The sequence below is a fragment of the Lepidochelys olivacea genome (assembly GCF_965140295.1).
Source record: "Lepidochelys olivacea isolate rLepOli2 genome assembly, chromosome: 3".
Classification (NCBI taxonomy): domain Eukaryota; kingdom Metazoa; phylum Chordata; order Testudines; family Cheloniidae; genus Lepidochelys; species Lepidochelys olivacea.
Window position 1 is genome coordinate 58,518,539 of NC_140413.1, and position 21,443 is coordinate 58,539,981.

General features: G+C 41.8%; 1 protein-coding gene across 1 annotated transcript in view; it reads left to right on the plus strand.

Moving 5' to 3' along the window:
* The first annotated feature begins 857 nt into the window (after positions 1–857).
* DDX43 (DEAD-box helicase 43) overlaps positions 858–21,443 on the plus strand; it is a 64,020-nt gene continuing 43,434 nt past the window's right edge. Inside the window, exons 1-10 of the mRNA XM_084624891.1 lie at positions 858–1,271; positions 2,802–2,857; positions 5,756–5,888; positions 8,162–8,314; positions 9,503–9,584; positions 12,350–12,506; positions 12,596–12,714; positions 13,061–13,171; positions 15,671–15,812; positions 19,688–19,788. Of these exons, the coding sequence (XP_084481017.1) occupies positions 890–1,271; positions 2,802–2,857; positions 5,756–5,888; positions 8,162–8,314; positions 9,503–9,584; positions 12,350–12,506; positions 12,596–12,714; positions 13,061–13,171; positions 15,671–15,812; positions 19,688–19,788 (1,436 nt within the window). The 5' untranslated portion in view covers positions 858–889. The remainder of the gene's footprint in view (positions 1,272–2,801; positions 2,858–5,755; positions 5,889–8,161; positions 8,315–9,502; positions 9,585–12,349; positions 12,507–12,595; positions 12,715–13,060; positions 13,172–15,670; positions 15,813–19,687; positions 19,789–21,443) is intronic.

Below are 21,443 nucleotides of genomic sequence, written 5' to 3' on the forward strand. Positions count from 1 at the left end.
ATGATTTAACTGGGAATTGGTCCTGCTTTGAGCAGGGGGTTGGACTAGATGACCTCCTGAGGTCCCTTCCAACCCTGATATTCTATGATTCTATGATGCCACCCAATTCATTTCAAATAACAGATGCACCACTGTACTGGCAGCACGTACAGACCCACACATTAAATGAACATGCAGTGAACCTTGCTTAGTGACCTACCACACAGCATGTTCTGTGGGGATGTCACAAACAGTGGCTGTTGCACAAATGGGACTCCCATTAATTAACACCTGACACGACCCGGAACAGAGCGATTTCCCCTCCAGCAGCCATGGGGCATGCACAGTGCTCTTCGGGCGCGATGCAGGTTTGCTGCTTGGCGACGACACGGCCTGTACGTGACGCTCCATAGTTAGAGACTGGGCGGCGCAGACCCAGCTCCTCAAATGCGGTGAGCAGCAGGGGCTCGGCTGCCAGTCGCACCTGGCCCACGGGCCTACGGGGGATGCGCACTCTCCGTAGCCCGCGGTAATGAGCGTGGTCAGCGTCACCCCCCTCGCAGGCTGCTGGGACGTTCCGGGCTCCGGGCCTGACGGGGTCTCTCTGGAAGGCAAAACCCGCAGGAGTGACGCGCTGAGGCGGGGGGGGTGAGCTGAGCCCCGCCCCAGGGCGTGCCCCCCCGCTGCGGAATGCCCGTTGCTTCCAGAGGCCAATGGACAATCACACAGAGGCCCAGGCAAACCAGCCAATCATTTCGTAGAGGCGAAATGCTGTGGCCAATCAGAGCGCTTCCCGGCCTAAAGCTGTTGGGAGGGGCTCTACACGCGCGTGTTGACAGTTGGAGAGCACGCGCCAGGCGGCGCGAGCCGGATAGGACTGTTCTGGTTCGGGGGGGTCCCTGCTACTGCCATGTCGGACTGGGAAGCGGACAGCGACGAGGAGTTCCGCTCCGGGAGCCGGCCGCCAGGCCCCCCGCTGCCGGAGTGGCAGCCGGCGGTGGCCCCCGCCCAGGGCCGGAGGAGCCCAGCGCCCTCGGTGGGCGGCAGAGGGCGAAGCGGAGCCGCCGGGCCCTGTGCGAAGGGCCAGGAGAAGAGGCCGGCCCGGAGGGGCAGCGGCTCCCAGGGCGGCTGGGGGAGGCTGGAGGGTTCGCGGCCGCTCCCGTTACAGGCACCCCGGGAGCCCTGGCTGTCAGGCCCCCTGGAATATCGGCCCCGCGGCCCCCCCAGGGATCGGAGCTTGGGGGTGCCGCTCTGCTTCCACCTGGACAACGCCATGATCGGGACCGTCATAGGTAACTACCGGGCCGTGCCCGAGTGCTTGGCGCTGGTAGACCCGAGTCCTTCCCGAGCGGGGCAAGCCTAGGAGGCGTGCCAGGGTGGTGGGTGACATAGGCATAGTTTGATTTCTGTATATGCAGGGGACAGAGGCAACGTGTGGGTCTTGTGCCCCCTCCCCTGATTTGTCTCCCATTTAGCATAGAGGTTTTCAAATTGTGGGGTGTGCCCCCCCCCGGGCGCATGGAGGAACATTGAAGGCGGCGGGGGGGGGGGCGAGTGGCGAAGGCAGGCGGCTCAGGCCAGTCTCATGTGGCAGAGCTTGAGGAGGGAGAAGGACCCTCACCTCGCTGAGACCCGCTGTGCAGGACTAGCTCAGTGTTCCTGCGTTCACACACAGTTTGAAAACCTCTGTGCTAAATGGAAGGCAGAAACCTGGAGGAGGGGGGCACATAACCCTGCATACCCACCCATGTGTTGCCCTTGATTGCGGTGGGGTATGCGCCGTATGCCCTCCCAATCTCCACCCCAGCCAGACGAGCTCAAGACATTTAGTGGGCTGCAGAGGCAGAGAGTGTTGATGGGGGCTGGGTGTGATACCTGCTTGGCCTCTTAGATCTCTAGTTGGCCCTTGTCCCTGCTGAGGCAGGGGGCCACATACATTCTGCGTTGCCTCTCTCCCGATGAATGCATGGTAGCCTTGGGAGACCAGGCTGAGTGCGTGGCAGCTGCTTGCCTGATTTCCCATTTGATCACCTTGAGGGGACGATGGCTTGCTTGCCTGGCAGGGGTGAAAGTAACTTAGAAGTCTTATCAGTATGGGGGCTTGGGCGGAAAGAGCAGGGCTTGGTGTCAGCCTCCCACAGCCAGCCCTTCAGTGCCAACTGGGGCTCCAGCAGTGATTTAAAGGGCCTGGGGCTCCATCTGCTGCCACGGTGGTGGTGGCCAGGAGTCCCGGGCCCTTTTAAATTGCTGGGCCCAGGGCAGCTGCCCCTTTGGCACCCCCTCAGTGGCCCAGGGGGAGGAAAGGGCAGCAAAGTTAAAGTGCTGCCACGCCAGCCCTTTATCATTGGCTGTGTACGGCCCCGGTACTGGCAGCCGCTTCTTACCGTACCGACCCACTTTCACCTCTGCTGCCTGGGAGGGGTTCACCACAAAAGGCTTGCTCAGGCTCTGTTGGCCAGCCCAGTGGCTGTGTGAGCGTGCCTTTTAGCTAGAAGAGCGGAAGATGGGGACAAAATTTTGCTGGCCAGGGAAGGAACCTGAAGTGTCTCCCTGGTACCATGATTTCTCAGTGGGTTCTCCTCCCCCCCCGTGCACTTTTTTCTGTCTTGATTTTGAATGATCACAAATAAGCTACCTATTTTTTTTTTGCGGTTTCTTGTTAAATGCTCTACCCTTTTTGAAGAAATTAAAGGATTTCTTATTTGATGACAGTCTAATGAATGATAAAGTAATAATCAACAGTAGTTTATTTCCGATTCTTGGCGCAAGTTGATCTGTGGTCAAGATTTGTATAATATCTACAAATTTGCATTTTGTAACAGGTCGGGCTGGAACTAAAATTAGAGAACTTGAGGATTCTTCAGGTTCTAAAATACAGGTAAAGTGCACTACATTTTGACAAGAGCTTATTGCTCAGTACTCTCTCCAGGTCTTGCCATTTCTCCTTCTATATATCCTAGTGATTGCTCCCTGATATGAGAGAGTCTCTCCTTTCATCTGTCATTTCTTTATCTTGAGGTTGCATGTGATGCCTTTACATTACTCCTAGTCCCTGTATGCATGGAGAGTAACTAAGCAGAACTAAGATGTGAACATACAGTTTGCTTGGGGTGTAACAGAACAGTTTGGTGATGTAGAGTTTTCTTTTTTTAAAAAAAAAGGTAAGAACATACAAAATTTCCTTTTTTTTTTTCTTTTTTTTTAATGTAACACAAGGGCTCAGAGCCAAAAAGATACTTAGGTGCCAGCCTAAACCCCAGATTTAAGCACCTAAATGCTAGATTTGTCTGCACGGCAATCCACAGAACTCCCACCAAATCCTGTAGGTGCCTAAACTCACTTGGCACTTAAGTTTTCAGTGTAAAAGCTCCCTAGGTGCCTATATTTCATGCTCTGGACATGCATACTGCTGCCTCCCTCTAGGTGTCTAGATGCCTGTTTCCCACTTAAGCCCCAGAGTGATTCAGATAGGCATTCAGGCTGCCTAAGCTGAGTGCAAGGCCATATCCAGTAGACATGCTCAGAGGCTGTGTACTGGATCAGGTTCCATTTAAAATTTGTTGGGAGACGGAATAGAGGGTAGTGGTGCCACCTTATAACTTTTCGCCCAGTGGTTAGGGCACTTGCATGGACCGTGGGAGGCAAAGCTTCAGTTCTTCCCTCTCTGCTAGAGGTGGAGAAAGGATTTGAACAGGGGTCTCTGACCTCTCAGGGAAGTGCTTTAACCACTGAGCTATGGGATATTCTGATGTGGGACTTACTGGAGCTGTTTCAATGGATAAATAACAAAAGTGCTTAGAGCAAGGGGACTGGACTCTGGGTCTTCCACCTTCCAGGTGCGTGTTCTAACCACCAGACTACAGAGACATTCCATCTTTCTGTCCCTCATCCAGTGGCTGTTCCACCATGGTTAAAAAGTTACAGACATAGGGCCAGAGAGTCAGAATGACTCCGTAGGCTGGTGGTTAGGGCACCAACCTGGGAGGTGAAAGACCCTGGGTCCGGTCACTCGTTATCCTGTTTTTGTTTATGGTACAAGGCAGGCACCTAGGCTTGGTCTACATACTTCGGTATAATTATGTCACTTGGGTGTGAAAAATCCACATCCCTGAGCAATGTAGTTGTACCAGCCTTAACCCCCCCCGCCCCGTGTAGACAAAACTATGTTGGCAGGAGAGCTTCTCCCACTGACATACCTACTGTCTTTTGTGGAGATGGTGTTATTAAGCCAGTGGGAGAGTTCTCTGAGAGAGCTTGAGTGTAGGTGCATGCACAAGTAGGCCAATGTAAGCTGCCTTGCATTGATCTAACAGTATAGTGTAACCGTGTAGACCAGGTTATAGGTATACCGAGCTAAGGCTGCAGGGCAGTTATATCGACCTAACCCCCGATGTATCATAGAATCATAGAATATCAGGATTGGAAGGACCTCAGGAGGTCATCTGGTCCAACCACCTGCTCAAAGCAGGACCAATCCCCAATTTTTGCCCCAGATCCCTAAATGGCCGCCTCACGGATTGAATTGGCAACCCTGGGTTTAGCAGGTCAATGCTCAAACCACTGAGCTATCCCTCCCCCTCAAACATATGTAGACATATCCTTAAGTCAGTGGTTCCCCAAACTTTAATAAACTGTGAACCCCTTTCACTAAAATGTCAAGTCTCGCGAACCCCCTCCTAAAAATGAATATTTTCAAGGATTTTTCTCCTTTACCTAAATATAAATTCTAAAGGCAGTGATCTTAGAAATGTTTTATGACATGCTTATTACACACTATTTATTAATAATTATTATTACATTATGAAAGCGGTAACACTCTTCCAAGATCTCACTTTCGTAGCTTGTATCACTTTGAATAAGCCTGTTATAAGACAAGGCTCCTGTGTTTCATCAAGGAGTATCAGATGTGAAACAGCATGAAGGTATTTAAGAAGCCAACTCAAATTGTTCTTCCTCCATGAGCATTCAGGTCTTGAGCAGTCCAGGCAAACTGCGCACTTTACAACAAAGCTTAAACTTGTTCTTCATAATAATTTTAAAAATAGTACTAGCTGCCTATTTAATTTTAAAAACAGCAAAAAATATCCACCTCCCTTTCCATTTCTTATAAGGAGTCTTGAAGTTTGAATCTCCTCGGTGTGATAAATATGCTTGCTTTGATCTGCTTAGCTCTTGGAAGTCCAGGGGCTCTGGGCTGCTGGCCCTGTGTTGCCTGGAGTCCCTAGGGGCAGCTCTGTCCGCCATTAGGGAATTTTTTCCCAAAAACTCCCTGTAAGATTTCGTGAACCCCCATGGGTTCACGAACACCGGTTTGGGAACCACTGCCTTAATTTTCAAAGTAGCAGCCGTGTTAGTCTGTATTCGTAAAAAGAAAAGGGTACTTGTGGCACCTTAGAGACTAACAAATTTAGTAGCTCACAAAAGCTTATGCTCAAATAAATTTGTTAGTCTCTAAGATGCCACATGTACTCCTTTTCTTATTGCCTTAAGTGTCTACATACTCTCAGGCGTTTAGCTCTCCCCATTCATTGTATAGGGAAGCTGATGCACTTAACGGTGGCTTTGTGGATTGCAGTGTTCTTGTGACTTTTCTACGTGCCCCAAAATTAGGTATTATGATGTCTAAGTCCTTTTGGGTAGCTCACTGTAGGGCTTGTGTTAGGCAGAGAAATTATGAGACTGCATAAAGAAGAAATCAAGGAGTGGGATACCTGTGTATATTCTAGTATATGAAGCTTGTGCTATATAAAAAATTAATTAGGCTTTCTAAATTTAGGTTATAAGGGGAGCATATGAAGCTGAAGTAAAGATTTTTGGTAGTAATGATACACAGAACAAAGCCAAAATGTTGATAGATGATCTTGTTAAGAGGTATGGCCAAAATTACCCTGGAGACAGGACTGAGAAAGGTAAGAAATTTACAGTGGGGGAATTGTTGGGACTTGTGTCCTCTTATAACATTTGACTTGTTCTTAACATTTTAACATGTACAATATGCCTCTGTATATATGCTGTACCACAGAGAGAGAACTTTTGTCAAAAAACAGTTAAAATTGCTTTAGGAAAATACCACACTCAAATCCTTAAAAACAAAGAAATAGAAGAGGATACATATACCACTTGCACTGACAAACTTAGTGCCCTCTGCAAGTACATCCCATGTGCCTGCAAATGCATCAAAACAATATACATCATGTTACTCACTTTATTGAACTACAGCTCTGACCTCAACATACCCTATAATTTGCCTATTCACTGATGCTTAACAGAAATTTATTTTTCCCATGAAGAGAGTAAGAGGTCTGTTAAGTTTCCACACAGTGAAGTGTGGAATGCAGTGAATATTGTTACTGTATATGTTGTAGGGATACATAAGCAATTACTACAATTTCTGTTTTAACATTTTGCTTATGTTGTCTGTTATTATTTGTTTGGTCTATTTGTATTGAAAGCACTTGGGGGCAAGGACCATGTATGTCTTCAGATCTGGACTGAGACACTAAAAGGGAAGAAAGGAATTAAACTCAGAACAGAGTTAGGTTCCACATTTCCAAGAGAGGAGGAATGGAGCATGGAGTGTACCACTCTGGTGGCAGGGGCAGCTGTGAGATGCCTAGCATGGTGGACTAGCAGGTATCTTTGAGGAAGGAGCAAAGCTGCAGCTAGGAATACTCAATAGTGGATTTCTTAATATACTTTCTGAATGTATCATAACTAAGGGGGAACTGAAAGCTGCTGTTCAGATGCACAAACAGCCCAGAGCAGCATAAGAATGAGGCACACCACTACATTTTCTCCTATGCTGTCCCAGGTTATCATTGGGACTCACTTAATCACTGTCATCACATGTAGTATGTATTGCCTCTGTGTCATGGTTAAAGTTTCTTTCTGAGAGATCCTAATTTAATGAATCTTTTAAATTTACTGTACTATCTGTACGCTTGGTATGTGTGATTTAACTGTTATATTACCATCTTGTGCTGTAGAAATACCCCTTCTCTCCTTACAGTTGTTGAAAATAGTTTTGTGCTTGATCCTTGGGGCTCTGAGAATTTACCTCCCATTTTCCCCCAGTTTACACCCAGTCCCTGAAGAACCCATATCACAGCAAACCTTCCTTCTAGTTGAGAGAGCTGCTTGGAGTTCCCTTTAGAACAGGGGTCTCAAACTCAATTTAACTTAGGGCCAGTGCCAGTCCTCAAATCCTCCCAGTGGGCCAATAATGTCACTGAAGTTGATGTTCACACCACCTCCCAGCCTGTTTCCCACCCTTTTCACTTGCTCTCTTGGCCTCAGGCCGGCCCGGCTGACTCTGCCTGGCGACTAGTGACGCTGCCTCTCTGGCTGACTCTGCCCAGCAACTAGTGATGGTACTTCTGTCTCTCTCCCCCAGCCAATGGGAGGTGCGGAGGGGAGACGGTGCCTGCAGCAGACATCAGGCTGTGTGGCTGCATAGGTCTCTCCTCTCCGGCAACAGCAGATAGGGAACCGCTTGCAGGGAGCCGAGGTGAATGACACGTTGCTGAGTGCAACCCCTGGGAGGGTCCCAGGAGCAGCAGGATGGAGCAATGCTGGGGAGAGGGGCATGTGAATCTCTCCTCCCCGCTCTCACCCCATCCCCCAGCCAGCAGTCATGAGGGCCAGATGAAAGAACTTTTTTAAAAGTTTCTGCGGGCCACAGTGGGGAGGTTCTCAGGCTGCAGATGGCCCGCAAGCCAGGACTTTGAGACCCCTGCTTTAGAACCTGTCAGTACTACTCGTAAGTAGCCAGAAATTGCTGGAAGCACTCTTTGTTCTCTCCTTTTCACAACAGTGCATCCACACAGGTTTTATAGATCTTTCTGGTCTATAATAAGATTGGATCTGAAGATCAGCTCTCCCTCAGGGGGAGGGATAGCTCAGTGGTTTGAGCATTGGCCTGCTAAACCCGGGGTTGGGAGTTCAATCCTTGAGGGGACCATTCAGGATCAGGGCAAACATTGGGGATTGCTCTTGCTTTAAGCAGGGGGTTGGACTAGATGACCTCCTGAGGTCCCTTCCAACCCTGGTATTCTATGATCAAACCAGGCTTCTAACGATAAGTCCCAAGAAAGAACTTTCTATTTAAACATAACATCTCCTTAGAATTCAAAATGGGAAAGGTTTTGTTTGTTAAAAATAAAGCAAAGCTACTGTTTCCCAGCAGGTTCCCTCCAACACCAGGATTTTGGCTCTAGTTATTCCACTGAAAGCCATCATGATCTTGTCAAGTCTGGAAATGGCCCACAGAAATCAGTAATTAACTGGGCATCTCTTCGAGAAAATAAAGCTAAATATGAAGCTATGAAGTGGGCAGGTTAGTATACAGGCTTTGAAAAAGTGTGGTGTGCTTATCACACTACAAGAAGGATGTGGAAAAATTGGAGAGAGTCCAGCGGAGGGCAACAAAAATGATCAGGGGACTGGAACACATGACTTATGAGGAGAGGCTGAGGGAACTGGGGATGTTTAGTCTGAGGAAGAGAAGAATGAGGGGGGATTTGATAGCTGCTTTCAACTACCTGAAAGGTGGTTCCAAAGAGGATGGCTCTAGACTATTCTCAGTGGTAGCGGATGACAGGACAAGGAGTAATGGTCTCAAGTTGCAGTGCGGGAGATTTAGGTTGGATATTAGGAAAAACTTTTTCACTAGGAGGGTGGTGAAACAATGGAATGCGTTACCTAGGGAGGTGGTGGAATCTCCTTCCTTAGAAGTTTTTAAGGTCAGGCTTGACAAAGCCCTGGCTGGGATGATTTAATTGGGGATTGGTCCTGCTTTGAGCAGGGGGTTGGACTAGATGACCTCCTGAGGTCTCTTCCAACCCTGATATTCTATGATTCTGTGATTCTATGATTTTAAATATAAAGTCTTGATAGCCTGTTACAGATTTTTAAAATGCAGAATAGAAAAATTTTAGATCATGTGTCTGTGTTGAAATGAATGTGTATTTTTCACTGTCTGAATTATTAATTCCTGGTAGACTCTCACTTTCTTTAGATTCAATTAAATATAACATTATTTATATATAACATTATTATATACAAATATACAAATTACATTATTATATACCAATTACAAATATAACATTATTACAATGCTTAAGCATTGTAATTTTCTACAGCATAACTGTTTGCATCATATTATCTCTGTTAGAGGAATAATTCCAATTAGCTAGACTAAAAATTTGGTGAGGTGGTTTATTTAGCAAATACTTTAATAATATTGGGTTTTATCTCTTCCTCAGCTTTGTTGTTTACATGCTTCCAACAAGGAATCCTCACATTACTTATAATAATTTTCATAGTAGGGAGTGATGTGAGGATTCACAATGTTATGTAGGTTTTGGGCCCTTCCATCTTAAATCTTGATCATAATTTTGGCCGACTTGTACCAGTAACTGTTTCTTTTTAAACTATATGTTGTAATTCTGAATAAGCACATCTCTCACCAATTTGGAAAATTTAATTTTTTTTAACAGGTTGCTTTTTTTCCTAATTGTTTAAGATTTGCCTCCAATTGAGAGAAAATTTTACAAAGAATCACCCAAGATTGCTTCCATGCCACAAGAAGAAGTGGAGAAGTGGCGGTAAGATGTTTGTATAAGTAACTGCTTGTTTTGGAATTGGAATGGTGAAATGATTGTTACACAGGGGTTGTATAAATCTTAACGTTTTCTTTTTATTAACAGTTTTGTAGATTTTTATTTGGGCTGGAGCAAGGGTGGATTGATTTTTAAATCAATTTTAATCATGATTTAAATCAGCAAGCAGGAATCCTTGATTTAAATATCAGTTTTCATTATGTTTTGCATTGTTTGTGCGCATCAGTTACTTTCATGAAGAAAGATCAGTTCTCATTGGTTGGTAACCATTAAAATATATTTTTGCTAAATTTGGTGCTGCTTTTTGCTAATCAGGAGGAAACAGTATATCTTTACGCACTTAAGCAATTGTATAGCTTCTTACATTTATTCTTATTCTTAATTTTTACACTTATTATGTTGGACAATGACAGATGAGGTGTTTTTTATTTACTGGATTAATTTTTTTACTAATTTGTGTCAAGCTCTGTTTGGCTGGAAATTATTATTCAATTAAAATTCACAAAAACAATTTTTTATCTTTTTATTAAATAAAACTACCTTAAACATGTTTGATATGTAAGAAAAAAGTTCATCAAGACATGTTTTGAATTTAAAACTCATTTATTGAACAAAAGTATTATCTGTAGTTAGTGAATTGAACTAATTGTCTCTGATCACCAGGTCCATCAAAAATTTTAGAATTAGTAGATCTCATTCTCTCACACATAGCTTTTATTCATAGATTGGAAGTCAAAAGCAAACTTTCCTATTTTTCAACTCCCAGTTGGGTTCTTTACTTAGCTCATTGAACTGAACTGGACTGAAATTAAGAAAACTGTCTCTCAGCACATGCAGAAGAGGTTACTGCTGTCAAAAGCTGATTTAGAATGTCATCAAGCTCTGGAAGCAAGTGCTTAGCCAGTCCCTTCCACCAGTCAGGGGTTTGATTTTCTTTAAAACTTGGCAGCAAATGAACTGCTTAATGCTTTTTGTTTAATTTAAATTATTTTAATACCTCATAGTAAGTTTAGGCCTTAGCATAGGTTGTAATTTAAAATTAAAATTGTAGTTAGGTTTCTTTTATTTAAAAAAACCCTTTATTTAATTTAAATTTTGAAAATATCCAATTTTTTAAATTAAATTGTGGATTTTTATCCAACATGGGTTGAGCATTAGGCAAGCAGACATTGCTTTTTCAAGCTGGTAGCAAATGGTGGCTGTAATCTCTGTAAAAGGCAAATGGCCACAGTCGTCTTCTCCCCTCCACCCCTTTTAAATGTCAGAATCTTTCCTTTTGTATTATAAAAAGATGGTATTGGCAGTGTAGTTGGTGCACAAAACCCTTCAGTGTGTCTACCTACTGGAATTGAGCATATTGTGAGATAGTTGATTGGAGTTCATTAACTCCTTCAAGCTATAATCATCTGAACATTGTGTCCATCTTAAATGCTCCCTGAACTCTCTTTTCTTCATTGAAGCCTTACTCAAACATCTTCCAAGCAGTTAGAACTTTGATTTCCACTGCCCTATCCTTGCCCGTAGATTCTGGTAAGTACCAACCTGGTTAATCACTAAGTTCCAGTCACTTTGAATCAAGTACACAGAGCATCCTACTTTTCAATCCCCTCATGTTGACTCTAGTATTCTCTCTCTAGTAGTAGTAACGGATTTTGCAACCCTCCCTGGCTGCCCTATCATTTTTCCATGTGTGCTGCCCCAGCAGCTTTATCAGTGTCTCTAACCATATGTCTCTCTGTTAGGAAATATAACCTGTAATCTGAACTGGGATTCTAGTTATTGTCTGGTGGTGGTATATGCGCATGCTTCTACTTGCCACTTTTCCATGCTGTATGGAACTTTTCATAGGATCAGAAAAGAGAATGTATGGGACAACAGTTATGAGCGAGTAAAAATATTCTGTAGTGTTTCCTCTTCTTCTTCCCATCTTGTATATGCTTAGCTATAATTAATATTTCTGTAATTTTATTCATCTCTTTTTTTAACTAAGTATAACTGAGGGAAAGGGGGAGATTGAAAGTGCTTTTCTCTTCCTGCTCCCTGGTTGAAGCAAAGATGTTGGTTGAATGGAATCTTGTATTTAGGCTGAAGAGAAGAAAAAATTAAGACAAACCATTGATACATATTTCTTTTAAAAATAATGGCTTTATATATCTCAGTGCTTAAGAGTGCTGTAAAGCCTGTTAAAGTAGGTTGCATATCTGTAGAAACGTTAGTCCTTCCTGTTTGTTAATATGGCATAGGTTGTTCTATTATGTTTTTGTTTTACTCTAAATTTGTGACCTTTGTGGTGGTTTTGTTCATATGGAGTGCTATGGTCCCACGCTGTCACAACCACTTTTCTGGTGAAGGCCTAGATAGGATGCCATTTAAAACCAGTCAGTGGCACTCTCCAATGACTTTTGGATTACAATAGGACACGAATATTCTCAGCAAATGTATAGTTCATTCAGGTAGAGTGCAGTCAAGGTCAGATGTATGGCCAGGGTGTATAGTCATTATCCATTTAGAGCATCTAATTGTGGAGGGGAGTAACTAAAAGTGGGAGCTGAAGGATGTGGAAGGGTGTCTCCCAAGTAACACCCTTTGTGAACATAAGAGTGGTCATGGCTCTCTTTTTCCCAAGAAACCTGTACTCATTTCTTATAGACGACACAGTTTTTCTCAATTTCTAGAATATTCTTCTGTTTTGCTTTTAAAATTATTTGATTTTTCAAGTTACTGCATTAATATTTTTAAATTCTATACAGAAAAGAAAATAATAATATCATTTGTGATGACTTGAAAGAAGGTGAGAAGCGCCATGTTCCCAATCCTGTTTGTAAATTTGAAGATGCATTTAAATATTATCCTGATGTTATGGCAAATATCAGAAAAGTTGGCTTTGAGAATCCTACACCAATTCAGGTACTGTGTGCTATCAGTTCTGGTAAGTTTTATATTTTAAAGAGAAATTTGCAGTCCATATGTTAAGCACTTACATTGCTTTATTTCAGTCACAGGCTTGGCCAATCATACTTCAAGGAATTGATCTCATTGGCATAGCACAGACTGGTACTGGGAAGACATTAGCTTATTTAATGCCTGGATTCATTCATTTGGATTCACAACCAATGTAAGGGCTTGATGGAGTGAAACTTTTGAGTTTTGTATTGCCTCGCTACGTTTTGGTGTGGGGGGTTTTTTTTGTTTGGTTTTTAAACTCTTAATTGGCATTAAAACACAACTTGAAAAAGAGTCCAATCAATAGTTCTAAAATTAACTGTATTGGTTTAAGAAACTGTTAGCCCTGATCTGTCTGGATAACACAATGTGGCAGTATATTGAGAAACTCTAGAGCAATATTACATTAAAATATTTTAATATCTAATGTGGGTGTACTCAATATCATGTTTTTCTGTATCTTCATGGAACTACTGTATAAAGCATTTATTTAAATTTTGTTTAATTCTTTCTTAAAGCCCAAAAGATCAGCGTGGTGGGCCAGGTATGTTAGTCCTCGCTCCCACTCGAGAACTAGCTCTTCAAGTGGAAGCAGAGTGCTCAAAGTATACGTACAAAGGAATTAAAAGGTAATCTTTATTCTCACCAGTTTCTTAATATTAAAGACACAAGTGTTGGCAGAAGTCTTGTATTACAGCAAGTCCTGTCACTTAAAAGCTAAAGCGTTATAAGAAATACAAAAAAATTTAATTATCCTGTAGCCTTTAAGATATCTGGTATTCTATTTGTTCTGTCAATAGAAGGCAGCATACGTGCTGTTCACTTTGTTTGGGCCATAGATTGCCTTCTATGATGAAATAACTGGCTCTGAGGGGAAAGCGATGGATGTGATATACTTTGATTTAAGCAAAGCTTTTGATATGGTCTCCAACAGTATTCTTGTCGGCAAGTTAAAGAAGTATCGATTGGATGAATGGATTGGCTAGATAATCAGGCTCAACAGGTAGTGATCAATGGCTCGATGTCTAGTTGGTATCAAACAGAGTGCCCCAAGGGTCAGTCCCGGAGCCGGTTTTGTGCAACATCTTCATTAATTATCTGGATGATGGGATGGATTGCACCGTCAGCAACTCCGTGGATGACACTAAGCTGGGGGGAGAGGTAGATACGCTGGAGGGGAAGGATAGGATCCAGAGTGACCTAGACAAATTGGAGGATTGGGCCAAAAGAAATCTGTTGAGGTTCAACAAGGACAAGTGCAGAGTCCTGCATTTAGGACAGAAGAATCCCGTGCACTGCTACAGGCTGGGGACCAACTGGTTAAGTGGCAGTTCTGTAGAAAAGGACCTGGGGATTACAATGGACAAGAATCTGGATATGAGTCTGTGTGCCCTGGTTGCCAAAAAGGCTAACAGCATATTGGGTTGCATTAGTAGGAGCAGCAGATCGAGAAAAGTGATTATTCCCCTCTATTTGGCATTGGTGAGGCCACATCTGGAGTATTGTATCCAGTTTTGGTCCCCCCGCTACAGAAAGGATGTGGACCAATTGGAGAGAGTCCAGCGGAGGGCACTGGAAATGATTAGGGGGCTGGGGCACATGACTTATGAGGAGAAGCTGAGGCAACTCAGCTTAGTTAGTCTGTAGAAAACAAGAGTGAGGGAGGATTTGATAGCACCCTTCAACTACCTAAAGTGGGGTTCCAAAGAGGATGGAGTTAGGCTGTTCTCAGTGTTGGCAGATGGCACAACAAGGAGCAATGGTCTCAAGTTGCAGTGGAGGAGGTCTAGGTTGGATATGAGGAAAAACTATTTCACTAGGAGAGTGGTGAAGCACTGGAATGAGTTAGCTAGGGAGGGAAGTGGTGGAATCTCCATCCGTAGAGGTTTTTAAGGCCTGATTTGACAAAGCCCTGGCTGGGTTGATTTAGTTGGGGTTGGTCCTGCTTTGAGCAGGGTGTTGGACTAGATGACCTCCTGAGGTCTCTTCCAACCCTAATCTTCTATGATTCTATGTCTACTATATTTTTTCATTATGAAGTCACTAAATAGGACTACTTGTCTTTTCCTCTGGGCTCCCTTTGGTCAATAATTGAGCTTCCCATTGATTGACCCTCTTTCTCCTGTGTATTCCAAGGGCAAGATATTTTGTTATTGGTGTAAAGTCTAAAGAGGTCCTTAATTTGTACCTTTTATATTTACGGCTTTTCCTTCTGGCTCGAGTCTTTGAGGCCATATTTCTCCATCTTTCTTTATCCAGTCTGTGGCTTCAGCTTGCTATCAGTTATTCTCTCTTGACCGTCTTTGTACCTCTTAGTAGTTCTCAATTGACAGTCAGGCTCCACCATCTGTTCCTCCAGAAATTAAACAAAATTATAATTATTTCGTTTATTCTTCACAAAATTCTTATAAAATAGGATATTGTGCATGCTCCACATTCCATCAGTAGTTCTTCTTTATTGCAGTTTACTTCAGAATGTCTTCTCACATGTTGAAATGTGTGAATGCTAAGGTGCTGTGGTACCCGAAGAATTCTAATTCCCTTGTTCACTGCTAGGTTAACTTTTTAAATGTCACATATTTCCTTCTCTGATAATGCTTCTATGTACTGTAATAGGTGGTCACATAACTTGTGCTCATGCCTAAAATCCTTTTTCATACCTACTCCGCGGGCTTTTGTCATTAGTTTGGCCTACCGCTACCTCTTGGGGTTTTTTTATCTGTACTTTTAACAAATCATTCGGCTTCTCTTTATGCTTGTCTGGATATGAGATGAGAAACTGAAGCAGCACATTCAGTGACAAATTGTTAGTGATGTGGTTTAATGTAGTCAGCTTCTCAGTGACAATTTTATTGTTATTGTCCTGCTTAGTGTATCTGAACTTAAAAAACATTAATTGTGGCAGATAATGTAAAATAACAAATATTCATTTAAAGTAGAAAATGTAAATCAATCATTTGTGCTTTTTGATCTATTCTGTGACTGTAATCTTTCCTCTTGATAGCTTCATACAAAAAAAAACCTCTTCAAATATTATTGGACAATGGTGATGGTATTGTTTTCAATTTTGAAAGATTGATTTTAATTGAACTATACTCAACTTCTGGAAAACATTTTTTTTTTTTTAGTATTTGCATATATGGTGGTGGGGACCGAAAAGGACAGATAAACATGGTTACCAAAGGTGTGGATATTGTTATTGCTACTCCTGGTAGACTGAATGACCTTCAAATGAACAACTTCATAAATCTGAAGAGCATAACCTACTTGGCAAGTAGTCAACATTGAAAAGTAATGCACTTATTGGGGTAGAAGTGGATTAATCTGAAGCAAATCTTTGGTTTGTTTTTTGGTTTGTTTTTTTAATTAAATTTTTAATTGAATTGAGGTGTTTTTAAGGCTAAAATCTGAAAATCTTAGTACTGTAAACTGAGTATCTCTGCTGAAGACACTGACACCACCCTGGGAAAACTAGACTCCTGGTACATGTAATCAGTTTTCATAAAATGGAAAATAGCTTGTGGCTCACGTTTCTAAAGGTCACTTGAAGAAAAACTTTCTTTAGATAGCTATTGTGATGTAATAGTATCATGTACTGAAAGCCGTAAGTCTTCCTGGCCATTTTTTACAAGTAGTAAGCTACCAGTCTGACTTCAGGACATAAAGTTAAGTAAGAAATTTGTTAGATTACTTCAGTGCATAATGTCCTTATTACCCTTTACTTTTTTGTACAGTCATCTTTTTAATACTATAGGTCAGTGGTTCTCAACCTATTTACCATTGTGGGCTGCAAATGTAGCTCTCTCTGTTACGTGGGCCGCATCCACACATGGGCCGCAGCTGTCTGCTGATTGGGCTGCAGGTTAAGAACCACTCCTATAGGTACTCTGTTCTCTCAAGTTTACCAATTGTCAGTGGCCTTTTAACCCTTAGGACACTGATTAATCACTAGGGGGGATAGCAGTTTAAACTGGCCCTTTCTCAGGTGAATCCTATGAAATACTTTAATGAGTAAACTAGGACTGGTAAGAAGATCCAGTCCTGAGCACCTGGTAAAGTATCATAGCATGCCTCCCCTGATGCCAGTACTTGCCTATACTCCAGTTTTAGAAATAATAGTGGACTTGCAGACCCCAAATATGTAAGGATGGTAATAGACAGCAAAGAGAGAGATGAGCATCACCAGGATTTTGACCAGCTAAGAAAGAGAATAGTAGTGGAACTAGAGAGTAGCCTTATTTGATTGTAAGTTAGGAACGAAGGTGCCTGCTTGGGGGAGGAGAAGTCGTACTGGAGAAGGTTTTTGTTTAATTTTTGTTTTTTGTTTTTTTTTTCCCTCTCTCCTTTCTGTAGTAAAGAAAAGAATTGCTAGTTTTTAGTGCACTAGCAGCTAAATATTATATTCAGTCTCATGCACTTTTGCTGTCATTAGAAAATAAAGGATGTGGTGCTGGCTAGAAATAGAACAAAAAGGCTATACGTGCTGAAAATAGCTCGATAATTACGTTACATGTTAACCAAAAGGCCCTAACCATGATCTTTCTGAATCGCATACAAAGGGAGAAAATGGTTCTTTTGAACTTCAGTTGTTAGTCCAGACACTTAGGTATAGTTCCACTTTTCCAGTAGATGGGAGACATGCACAGAGGACTGAATTTTGAAAGTGATCAACTTTTTTTAGGTACCAGTAGACTGACTTTTTTTTTCCCCCTGGAAGTGCTGCACACCCTCTACTCCAGTCCATAAGTATCTAAAATTGGACCCAAAACTGAGATCTTGTTTTAAAATTTTCACCTGTGTATTTGTCCTCTTCTCTCCCTCTTCGACCCCTCCCCACCCCACTATGTGTAAGAGCAGGGGTAGCCAGCCTGAGCAGGAGCCAGAATTTACCAATGTACATTGCAAAAGAGAGACAGTGATATGTCAGCAGCTCCGCAGCGCCTCCCACCCACTAGCAGCCCCACCGATCAGTGCCTCCCCCTCCTTCCTGATTTAGAGACCTATGATGAGAATGATTAGGAACATCAAAGAAACCTATAGAGAGAAGACAAAAAGAGGACACAAAAGTATACAGATTAGTTAGTTACCTTCCCTGTTCAATTCAACAAAGATCTTTGTTGTATTCAAAAAAGGAGTGGACCTTTCTATGGATAGAAAGAATGTCCAGAAGGTGGTGTAGTGAATATTAAAGTTTTGTTAAGTGATATTAAATCTTATCCTTAAGGGAATAACCAGGTATCCAACTGTTGGGGGTTTGGAAGAAACATTAACAGGGGGCTGGTTATCCTATCTGGGAGATGGGATATTGACCTTAGACAGACCACTGGTCTGATACAGTATGGCTTTTCATATGTTCTCTCCCCTTCCTCCAGCTACCGGAATAGTTCATTTCCTAGCCAAGGAAGTACCATCTGTCCTATCAGGAAGGACACTCTCATATACAAAGCGCTAGCTGCTCTCTGTAACCCACAATAGAGGTTCTAGCCTTTACATATTCCGATGGAGTGTATAATTAACGAAGAACAATCTTAATTAAGTCTTTTGGACATGAAGCGTTAATCAGAAGATTGAATTCCCTTCCTCAGCCCCTCAGATGAGGGATTATTATGTTCATACTTACGTTTCAGGGAATTCCAATGGCACTGCAGTTTTGATGAGTCACAACTGGACTAGGATGTCCAAAAAGGAGAAAACAGGGATGAGGATAATCAAGGGGATGGCCAGAAAAATCTCTGATCTTCCAGTATAAGAGAAGACAGAATTTGGCCTTAATTTTTTTTTTTTAACCTATATAACTGACCCTATAACTCAAACCTGAAAATTAAAGGAGGAAAGTCCAGTGGACCTGGTTCTGGTTGGCTTAATATTTTTAAATTTTGTATAGGATTCTGAAATTCTCACACTTGTGCCTACATGTCAGAATGGAGTGGATCATGAGTGGGACTCAGATTACAAAACCATTCCAATGAATTGAAAATCTTGTGACCTCTTTCCAAGGAAGGTATTTTAAAGGCAAGTTGTTAGGTAGATGAAGTCACTTCTCAGTTGGTCAAACTAATTCCAATTCCCATGGTAGGGGGTGTATCCCTAAAGGATCTTAGTTCAATGCAACACTTAAAAAACCTATCAGGTCTCTGTTTCCAGAGCAGATTAGATGGTTAAGGGCCAGGAGATTATAAAAGCTTTCCAAGTCTTTGAAAGTCAAAGATATCCAATGAGTACTTACCACATTGCCCTGTGTAGAATCATCAGTTTCACTTGTGTGTGGCAGAAGATCTCTAGGGCTCAAACAATGGTCAGCTAGCCATATGTCCAAGGTGTAAGGCCTCTTTGTTTTTCTGTGAGGAATCACACCTAACTTCCAGCTCCAAGTACCATTCTTTCACTGTAATTAGGATATTACTTTGTAGCCTTGACTCATTGCAGATGACATGGTTTGACCATTGTTTGGCCATTATGAGTTTTGACTCGGAGATTTAGCCTCAAAAACTCTTAATTTTTCAGGAGTACTAGGAAGTATCAAGCAGTGGTCAAGTGCATTTTACCTAGTGGTTAAGAGAAGGCTGAGCTCTGAGAACTGATAGGCCCCTTGCAAATGTTGTGATATGTCTTTCTGCTCGTTGTGAAGGACAAAATTAGTATTTCTGGACTGGCATAGAAAAGCTCTAACAAGTAAAATAGGAAACTTCACTTTAAAGTTTCTGAAGAAACCCTCTTGATTGAAATAGTTGCAGGGTTGTTGTTTTTACTGTTTTCTGTTACATAATCAAAACTTCTATTTGAATTTATATGCCAAACAAACTGGGGGGAGGAGGGAAATATAGGCAAGTGAAAACTATTCAAAATCCTGGTGTTCTCTGGCTTTGGTCTTGGGGGAATGGATAAAAGCATTTTTCTCAGAGAATTTTCCTGTCTAGAAATATACCAGTATACTTGCTGCCTCATCAAGGAGTAGCACCAGAAACAATTTAGAAGGTGAAAACTCGAAAAGGAGTTAATAGTTTCTGGAATGGAAATAAGTAGATTCTAAAATGGGTTTTAAGGATTGAGTGAGAAATACTGTACCTCTTAAGGAAAGTCTGCGGTGTAGTGTCTTGCTGAAAACTTAACTGAAGAATCATAGGCACTAACCTTGTTTTGCACAGGTTTTAGATGAAGCTGATAGGATGTTGGATATGGGATTTGAACCTCAAATAATGAAGATCTTACTAGATGTACGCCCTGACAGACAAACAGTCATGACTAGGTATGTAAATGTTTTCAGTAGTTTAGAATTAAGGTTGGTGTCATTGTAAACTTGTATAGTTATACTTAGTTTTAACGGTTCATGTTAGCTCTTTTTAATATAAAGCTCCTAAATAATTACTGTGCTCATCTTTATGGGACAGTGGATACCTGCTATAATCATTTTGATTTATCCTCTTGATGTCAAATAGGTTACTTTTTATCGAATTCAGTTTCATGAGAATTTTCAGATACTCTTGGATATTGACTAGTTGGATAATAATTGGTAACTACTTGCGTCTTAGACTTCAGACTTAATAGATTGAAGAACTCCCATAAGCCTGTCTGTCCAACTTAATCAGTGATAAATCTTGGACTGAAGAATTTGAGGATATTTAAAGAAAGCCTGCACATTTGGATTTTTTTAACTAATTAATTATGTTCTGTATGTCTCCAGGTAGGCTAGGAGAGACATTCAGTACACCAGTAACGTGAAATTTTAATTTTTTATCTGTTTGTTTTTGCAAGCTTGTGATGCACATATCCACTGCAGATTGCCAGCTGCTGCTCTGTGTGTATACGAGTATGCACTCTGCTTATATCAGTCTCCCCTACCCCTTAGCTATCCCAATGGTCTTCAGTGGTAAGTCTCATTCTTCTCCAATATTTGACTTCAGAAAGAAAATATTTTATCATGGAGGGCACTGATGCAGAATCTTTGTAACACAGAGGACTTCATGGTAACCTAACAAGATTCCAAAAGCTGTAAATAATTTTACATAGGATTTAGTCAGTAAAAAATAATAGTGCTGAAAGTATGCACTGCATAACTGAATGTATACTTTGGGGGCTTCAGGGGAAGGCATATCAACGGGAAGACTGGCACTGCTTTGAAACCAAATTCTTGATGTCTGACTTAGAAGTGGTTGTGCACACGATGAAATGGAGACTTACCATTGTTCAGTGTGTGGCGTTTTGATTTATTCCAGTGCATAGATCTTTTTCATAAATAAGTACTTCAGAGAAGCTCTTTTGTATAACTAAATAAGTCACGTGGAAAGAATTTATAGAAATTCATTGTTTCCTTCATGACATTTGGACTGAAGCTTAGTAAATCAGTTGGTTCTAACTGAATCTGACATCTCTTTGGGGTCAGGTGAAAAATGCATCTGCAAGTAACTTACAAGTCTTGTTTACCTTGAAAGTCTCTTAGCCAAAGCTCAAACTTTAAAGATTTTTTGATCCTTGCACTCTAAATAGAACTGTCACTCACTTTTTGAGAACTCTGGTCTTGAGTGAGATGGAATAAATGGGCCAAAAGTGTTAACATAACCCTGTCACTGTCCAACACTAAACAGTGGGGTTTGGTATACAGAGACCTGAGTCTGCTTAGTACCATGGCACAAACACCATTAAAAATCTTTTCAACCTTATATTAAAGATACAGAAAAGAAAGAAAAACAGTTAATGTAATTGAAATGTAAAACATTAAGGCTTTTATTTTAACATCCTTTTTCCCTTTAGCTGGAGAGAGTTTTAGAAGGAAAACAACTCCTTGTTTGATAGTCTCTTGGATGGTGGTAACTGTACTTTTGGAGAAAAGAAAAAGTTAGCTGAGATGAGCTAGAGCTGCCATTGCTGTTAAAGTCTATCTTCGTTTCATTCCAGGTGGTGGTT